At 37.6% G+C, this 9056-nt stretch overlaps 1 protein-coding gene across 1 annotated transcript in view; it reads left to right on the top strand.

Moving 5' to 3' along the window:
* The window catches only part of LOC106872702 (homeodomain-interacting protein kinase 2), an 82392-nt gene that overhangs the window by 67836 nt on the left and 5500 nt on the right, over positions 1-9056 (top strand). The window contains exon 10 of the mRNA XM_014919778.2: positions 6822-6934. Coding sequence (XP_014775264.2) covers positions 6822-6934 — 113 coding nt within the window. The remainder of the gene's footprint in view (positions 1-6821; positions 6935-9056) is intronic.

Here is a 9056-nt window from a genome sequence, read left to right as displayed (position 1 = left end):
CTTGTGAGTGGTTTTGGTAGAAGGAAACTGATATGTATATGTATGTGTGTGTCTGTGTTTATGGTCCTGCAACTTTACAGTTTGACAAAAAGTGACTGATAGAATAAGTATCAGTCTTTAAAAAAAATGAGTTCTGGGGTCGATTTGTTTAACGAAATTTCTTGAAGATGATATCCCAACGTGGCCACAGTCTAATGACTGAAACGAATAAGAGATTAGAAGATCTACTATGTAACACATACACATACATACGCACACATTGAGAGAAAGAGAGAGAGAGAGGGTGGGGGTATGAACTTGTTCATTCATCTGTCCAATGTGAAGTCTCACATTTTACTTCTGCTGTGTTTCTTGTTATTTTTTTTTTGTCATTTACTAAATTAACATTTGTTTTTGTCTCAATTACTTCAGGTTCTATAGCTTTGCTACTGCTGCTCTGGTTGTTGTTAGTGATGATAACTGAAGTCAACTACTACTACTACTACTACTACTACTACTACTACTACCACTACTATTACTACTACCACTACTACTACTACCACTGTATAGTTACACTATGTGCATGTCTTAGCCGAGAAGCCAACACCAATTATATAGCTCTCTTTATTCAAACTGACTTTCCGTATTCCTCTTTCAGTCAATCTCAACTAAACCACTCTGAATTGCTCTCTAATGCTAGCATTTATCATTTCACAGATTTATGGTGGGGGGGGGGGGAACAAAAAACAACAACAACAACAAAAACAATAACAGATTTTTGTTGTTGTTATTTACTTGTAATTTCTTTTATCAACCTCGATGTGATGATGAAAGGCAAAGAGGTCACCAACATTTTCTTTACATTCTTTAGGAATCAGGGAATCATTTGGCCCTCAATGTAATCCTTGTGGATTTGTGTGGTTGATTATCTCTCAGCCTCTTTTGTCTCAAAACGTCTTGGATTGTTCCCATATTGGAAATTATTATTAGGTTTTATTATTTGTGTGTTAATTTGATGTCTGTGAAATTCGTCGTTTCACCTCTGGCTGATAAATATCTCTTTCTCACCACACACACACACAGTTTCCCTATCTATCTATCTATCTATCTGTCCATACACACACACTCACACATGTGTATGTGCATCTCTCTCATATACATATATGTGTGAATGTTTGTGTGTGTATATATATATGTATATATGTGTGTATGTATATGTGTGTATATATATATATGCATATATGTGTGTATATGTGTATGTATGTGTATATATATATGTGTGTGTACGTGTGTATATATTTATGTATGTTTGTATATATATGTATATGTGTGTATATATATGTGTATGTGTATATATGTATGTGTGTATGTATATATATATATGTATGTGTGTGTATGTTATGTGTGTATGTATGGATATATATATATATATATATATATATATATATATATATATATATATATATATATATATATATATATATATGTATGCATGTATATGAACAAATGCACCAAGTAAGTTATATTTATCTCTTAGACGAGGGTTCATTCAAACCTGGCCACAATAATTAGTTACTGTACCGAGGACTTCTGTTTCCGTGCCAATCATTCCATTTTCTCTTTGCTCTCTTTTCTCTCACTTTATCGCATTATCTTCCTTTGTTCATCCTCTCCATTTCTTTGATACTCATGCATGTCTCATACTACTAATACATTTGATTCCAACTGCCTGGCTACCTGGTGATGGCTACTAAAAACAAAACAAAAACATGCTTCCTAAGCGGCTTCTTCTGACCGGGAGATCTTCAGCAGGTTAATCTGTCCCTACTACTCAAGATTTCAAGTCTTTAATCAACTATTTTGAATTGTATTGAAAATATATATATATATAAATAATAATAGACATGTTTTCCTCTCTTGAATCAAAAGTTTTGACTTTTCAGTTCTTAATGATTTGCTAGTTTGTTATGATGCTTTGCGATGATTTAGAAATGTCCTTTTGTCATATGTTAATTAACAAATATATATTCATAGCTGCTGCTTGATATATTGGAGTTGTTTTTTTCCTTTGGTCTTTCATTACTAATACATCTTTACTAATGCCTTTCAGCTCAAAACATAATTTAAAATATCAGAAAGTGAGAAGGTGCTCCTTGTTTTAACTTTTCGGAGACAAAGGCTTTTTATAGCTCTACACAGAAGACTCAACCATTTTCACAAGTTGTTAATAATAATAATAATAATAATAATAATAATGATAATAATCATGGTTTTAAATTTTGCCACAAGGGCAACAGTTTTGGGGGAGGGGATGAGCTGATTACATCGATTACAGTTTTCCACTGGCACTCATTTTTATCGACCTCGAAAGGATGAAAGGCAAAGTTGACCTCAGTGGAATTTGAACTCAGAACAGAGCAACAGGTGAAATAGCTCTAAGCATTTCGTCCAGTGTGCTAACAATTCTGCCAACTTGCTGCCTTTATAATAATATGAAAATACTGGTGCTTATAGTATTAAAAATTCCCTAACAAGAACATATGTCCCATAACATTACATATATTCCTGAAGAGATTAGAAAAATAGATTGTCCAGTGTCTTCTACTTTAGCGTCAAGCCAACCAGAGCTTTGTGAGTGGATTTGGCTGAAAGAATCTGAGGGAAGCCTGTCATGTATGGGTGGTGGGGGTAAAGAGAGAAAAAGAAAGATGTGTGTGTATTCATATCTTCTTGATATCACACTTTTTAAACAAACTTCACTGTCACCTGGAGAGTGTTGTTCATTTGCAATCTCCCATGGAAACCACGTCTGACCATTGTACTGTTTCATGTTCAAAGAACCAGGGTAAATATTACTTTGCTTGGAAGCAGTTGACAGTTTGCGATAAGAAGAGCTTCTGGTGGCCGTAGAAAACCTGCCTCAGTGAATTTTGTCTGACCCTTACAAGCTTGAAAAAGTGAATGTTAAAATGATGATGATGATGATGATGATATGGTGGTGGCAGTAATTTGTCACTTATCTTTCTCTTCTAAATCTTCTGGAAGCAAAAGTAGATTTAAAATGTCTTGCAAATACAAAGAATAGATAGAATATTTTTAAAAAATGTTCCCCTGAGAGAACTAGCATTGGAAATGTGACATTGAGTGTTAGGGATGGTGATATGTGGCATTATTATAACCTAACTGGAATGGTAACTGTTTGAAATCTACGGTGTACCTTCAGTACTGCTCAATATGTATTTTAGTACCATCTGTTATTGTTGCAGTGTTCATTCATTGATGTCTTTGTACCATGGTTACCTTTCACAACAGGGATGGTCAATCTTGTTGGTATCACCAAACTTATATAATATGTTTGTGTGTGAATGTTAGCTTTGTAGCTTCAATGTCCTTGTGAGTGGATTTGGTGGACAGAGGCTGTGAAAGCCCATTGTGCACCACACACACACACACACACACACACACACACACACACACACACACACACACACCACACACACACACACACATACATGTCTCTGTGTGTTTGGAAACCTCCCCACTGCTTGAAAAGTAGTGTTGGTTTGTTTACAGTCCTGTAACTTAGCACATAAGCCTAAGAGACTGATAAAATAAGACCTAAAAAAATAAGTACTAGAGTTGGTATACTTCATTAAATCCTTCTGAGGTGGTGCCCCAGCATGACCACGGTCCAATGACTGTAACAAATAAAAGCTACTATCCATTGTCTCAAATCTCAAACCTACGTGTTTTTAAAGAGTTTTAATCGATTAAACTGTTTTTTTGATATTCTATATTCTACATGCCTTTTTCCTAACCTTGCTGTTCTGAATTACTTTACATCTCTGCATGAAAGCCCAACTTTAACTTTTACCAAACTCTCTTTCAATTTTAATAATATATTTTTCAAAGTTAGATAAAAACCAGAATGCTTCACCTGAGACGTTTCTCTATTTCACCTCCTTTTTGTCTACTAACTCAATAACTCTTTTTGTATGTGGGTGTGTGTGTATATGTTGTTGTTGTTGTTGTTAACTCGCACACATATGGGTATAGGCTGTTGTTCTCATTTAGCCCCAGGTCATTCCCAAATGGACACATAACCCTTATGTTCGAAAGTATTTTCATGTCTTGTTTTCAGGACAGGGCTACATTATTTCTAATTTGCCCTTATTTAATATGAATAATGGCATGCGTTAAGGGAGATTATTTGGTTGCTGTTTCCAGCAGATGGAACAAGCACCTATGTAGGCTATTCTTATCGGCACGTATTTGTGCTGTTAAAAAGGGTTAAGACCCCTTTCGGTCATCAATGACCATAGGATAGCTCCTAAAAATTAACCTCCAAGACAAAAGTCCGGGGAAGGTTGTTTATGAAAGACCAGTAGTCACCCATGCATACCGACCTCTCCTCTCCATGCCACCCATGTTATCCAAAGGAAAGGCAAACGCCTATACAGCCTGGCACCAGTGACATCACAACACATTTCTACGGTTGAGTGAGTTAGAACAAAATGTCTTGCTCAAAAACACAACACAGCTCAGTTTGGGAATTGAACTCACTACCTCATGAATGTGAGCCCAATGCTCTAACCACTGAGCCATATGCCATTATGTCTGTGTATATTATCACATGCATCTTCCATAATGGCCTGGGTTGACCAGTTTGACAGGATTTGATGTATGAAAAGCTGAATCATGTTCCTGTATCAACTTTGCCATGGTTTCAGCTGCTCGACTTTACAGGTTTTACTAGGTATTTTTTTTTTTTATATGATACCAACGCTGGTGAGGCTGCCAAATAACTTACTACACTAAAAAGCCTCCTTGACTGAGTGGATGTGTAGTAGAGAGGGGGCACAGTTTAATCCTGGGCGTTGAACAGTTAAACTATGGATTACAGGAACTGATTTGTTGCTGTAGAGCAGTGGTTCGCAATCAGGATCCATATGACCCTTGGGGGTCCATATACAATTTATCCGTTAAAACATATGTGCAATAAATAGGTGCAGGCATGGCTGTGTGGTAAGAGGCTTGCTTCTGAACCACATGGTTCCAGGTTCAATCCCACAGCATGACACCTTTGGCAAGTGTCTTCTACTATAACTTCATACCAGCCAAAGCCTTGTGAGTGGATTTGGTAGACAGAAACTGCCTACCAAATATATATATATATATGTCTGCATATGTGTCTATGTATGTCTGTGTTTGTCCCCCCAGTACCACTTGACAATTAGTGTTGGTGTGTTTACTTTCCCGTAACTTAGCAGTTTGGCAGAAGTGACCGATATAATAGGTATTAGTCCTGGAGTGATTTGTTTGACTAAAACCCTACAAGGCGGTGCCCCAGTATGGCTGCAGTCAAAAGACTGAAACAAAAAAAGTAAATTGATTATATTTCTACGATGCACAAAATATCTTAACAATCTTTTTTATGCAATTCCTAATAACTTTTAATTATAAAAATATAAAGGAATTTTTTAAGCCATCAGATGATGATGAGGGTACAGTAGAGTAAAATAGGAGTCAAAGGGAGTTCGTAGACAAAAAGTGAATGAGAACCACTGCTGAGGAGGAAATCTGTAATATAGCTATCCCTTTATTATATAAGGATTGGTGGGAGTAATTGGGATGAAGCTAGAAAAAGAGACCTGACGACAGGGTGTCAGAAAGTACCTTCAGAATATAAGAAGGTGGCCAGAAGAGAGAATGGGGACAGAAGATCAGGAAGGGGGGGGGGTGAATAGAGGTTGCAAGAATGTGGGAGGTGAGTGAGGGATGGTTAGAGATGAAGGTAGGGATGGAGTGGTGGTCAACGGTAAATATTAGTTAGAGGTGGTGGGGTGTGAGAGAAATGACAAATGGTTGCGAGTAGAAATGGTTTGAGAGAGGGGAGGTGATGTGTGGTTGGTTGTACAGAAAGGGTGAAGAATAACAGCATAACGACACAGCGTTAGAATAAGGATGAGAGAGAGAAAATGACAGGTGGAAGTGAATGAGTAACAATTTCAAAAGGAGTCAAGGTGATAAACCTTTATTGATGGGGGTGGAGAAAAACAGGTACTTTAGGGTGAATATAGTGAGGGGCAAATAAAGATGGGTGGATGAGTTGGTTGGGTAGTGTGATCAATGGTAGATATGAGATTGTTAAGAATGATGGATGTAAGACAGGGGTAGACTGAGAGTATTAAGGTCCCTCAGGCATAATTGTTTACCGAAGGGGCCCCTTAACATTGATTTAGTAGAGTTAACATGTAGAGTGTGGGTCCCTCAAAGCTCTGGGCCCTTAGGCAGTGCCTGATTGCTCGACAGCTCAGTCCGCCCCTGATGTCAGAAGAAAGTGGGAGAGACGCCTGATAGCACAAATAGAGGATTGCAATATGTTGTTCTGTTCCCATTTAATTAAAGCAGCAGAATAATGCATTCATTAGAGGAGTGATGGTGGGATGAGAGACAGGAAGACGAGGGGCTAGGAAAGGCTCGATCAGTATGAATTGGTGCCTGGTCAGAGTGAGGGTCCAGTATATGCACAAAATGTTGCCATTATGGGAGGCTCTTCTTGAATACAGTTTATCACCAACCTCAGTCCTTTGTCATCTCCTCTGTGAGGCTCAATATCCTGAAATCAGCCTTCACTTCTTCATCCATGTCTTCCTGGGTCTCCTTCTTTCATAGATTCCATCCACACTAAGCAATTGGCACTACTCACAAATTTCTGGCCTTGTCTCTAATTTAGAAGCAATTATTGTTGTTGTTATTTTTTTATTTATTTATTTTTTGCTTCTTCCATGTTTCATGTTGTGGTGTCTTACTAACAGTTAAACTTTGATTTATGTTTGTAGGGGTCAGCGAACCAACAATGGAATCTTGCCAGTGTAGTACCAAGCACATTTGGTCTGCCTACAGTGAGGCAAACGTCCCAGTCTCATTCAAGCAAGCGGCAAACTAAAAATAGGTTTGTGGTTTTACATTGCTTTATTAAATCAAATAATAATTTCCATGAAAGACATTGCAGACAGAGAGGTAGAGAGTGATTTTGCCTTGTAGCAAAAGTGAAAGTCATATCAGTTATTTATGGAACATTAGGCTCAGGTTTCTTCAAAAACAAAATAATAAGAAGAAGAAGAAGGAGAATTTCATATTTTGGCACAAGGATAGCAGTTTCAGGAGAGGGGATAAGACAATTATAACAGCCCCATGTGCTCACCTGGTACATATTTTACTGGACCAGAAAGGATGGATGGCAAAGTCAACCTCAGCAGAATTTGAACTCAGAATGTAAAGACGGAGGAGATGCCACCAAGCATTTTACTTGGTGTGCTAATGATTCGGCCAGCTTGCCACCTTGATAACAACAACAACAACAATAATGATAATAATCTTTTCTACTATAGGCACAAGGTTTGTGCCTATAGTAATTTTGTGGGAGGGGGCTAGTCAGTTGTATTGATCCCTGTGTGTTATAACTGGATATCGATTGAGAACACTATGTTGCTTGGTGACAGGCAAGGATTAGTGACAGGAAGGGCATCCAGCTGTAGGAGATTTGCCTCAACAAATTCCATCCAACTTTTCATGCAAGCAAACACAGAGAAAGTTGGGTTGATAAAGCCATAATTACACACACAGACACACACACACGCACACGCACACATGCACGCACGCACGCGCGTGCGCATTTATTTGGATGTATTTGTATGGTGGCATACGAAATAGAGGCTTGCTCATCAAGGCTACCATCACAGAAAGCATGTGGCACACATTTTTTATCACAAGTGAACTTATGTTAGAAATTATGAAGCTAAAGATTTGAAAGGAATTTAATGGAAGTTTCTGGAAAGACAAAAGATTGTCAAGGGAGGTAATTTTGTGAAATATTTCACTTTGTTTCTTTAATAATTTCCATATTAGGAAGATTAACTACGGATGGTTTGGGATTTTTTTTTATTCCTGAGGCTGTTTAATTGTAAATAGACTGTTTATTGCTTAGGATATTTAATTGAATAAGCTGTTAATTTCAGATTGTTCTAATTAGACTGTTTATTATAGCGGTTGTTTAAGTTTAAATGAATAAACTTTATCACAGAGGCTGTTTAGTTGTAAATAAACTATTAATTAGACTATGTTTAATTATATAGAATCTTAACTACAAAGATTGTTAATTGTAGATAATGTTGATTACAGAGGTTGTTCAATTATGATGGAACTATTAATTACAAAAGCTGTTTAATTATAGACTAACGGTTTCACATGGCCCATTTTGGAAATTGTTTTTATTGTTATTTAACCCCAGGGGAGCCCTGAATGAGCAGATTTCTAATCAAAGGTATTTCAGTCCTGTATTGTTTAAAACTTTACTAAAGGGACGAAATAGAGTTTAGATTACATTTTCGCTCAGTTTGAAGTCAGTGTAGAGTTGTCTCTCTTTGAACTCCCCATAAGCTTGAGAAAGCTCCTTAGTCCCTGTTACAAGATACACCTATACCTCATCACACACTACGCTTCAGCAATTATTCTTCTGTAGTAAATAATTATCGATAGGTTTCTAAAAACTGATGAAGGGTTTTGGGTGAGGGCACACATATATTAAGGGGGCTTCTTCCGGTTGATGCTATTTATTCCCTCACCCCCAACTTTCTTGAACCAACTTTGCAACTATTTCAGTGTTACTGTAGCAAAATTAAGTGCCTTTGAACAAACGCCACTTAGAAAACCTCTCAGAAGTACTTTTCTAATCAAGCCTTGCAGATGAAGTTAAATAGTCTGAAATATTTGTATTTTCTAGCGAGATCGTTGCCAGTGCCCCTGGACTGGCTCTTGTGCGGGTGGCACATAAAATACACCATTTTGAGCGTGGCTGTTGCCAGTACTGCCTGACTGGCCTTCATGCTGGTGGCACGTAAAAGTACCCACTACACTCTCGGAGTGGTTGGCGTTAGGAAAGGCATCCAGCTGTAGAAATTCTGCCAAATCAGATTGGAGCCTGGTGTTGCCATCTGGTTTCACCAGTCCTCAGTCAAATCGTCCAACCCATGCTAGCATGGAAAGCGGACGTTAAACGACTACAACTCTCAAAT

Source organism: Octopus bimaculoides, chromosome 25 (genome assembly GCF_001194135.2).
Source record: "Octopus bimaculoides isolate UCB-OBI-ISO-001 chromosome 25, ASM119413v2, whole genome shotgun sequence".
Lineage (NCBI taxonomy): Eukaryota > Metazoa > Mollusca > Cephalopoda > Octopoda > Octopodidae > Octopus > Octopus bimaculoides.
Note: the sequence above shows the minus strand (reverse complement) of the source record. Positions and strands in the feature narration are given on the sequence as shown.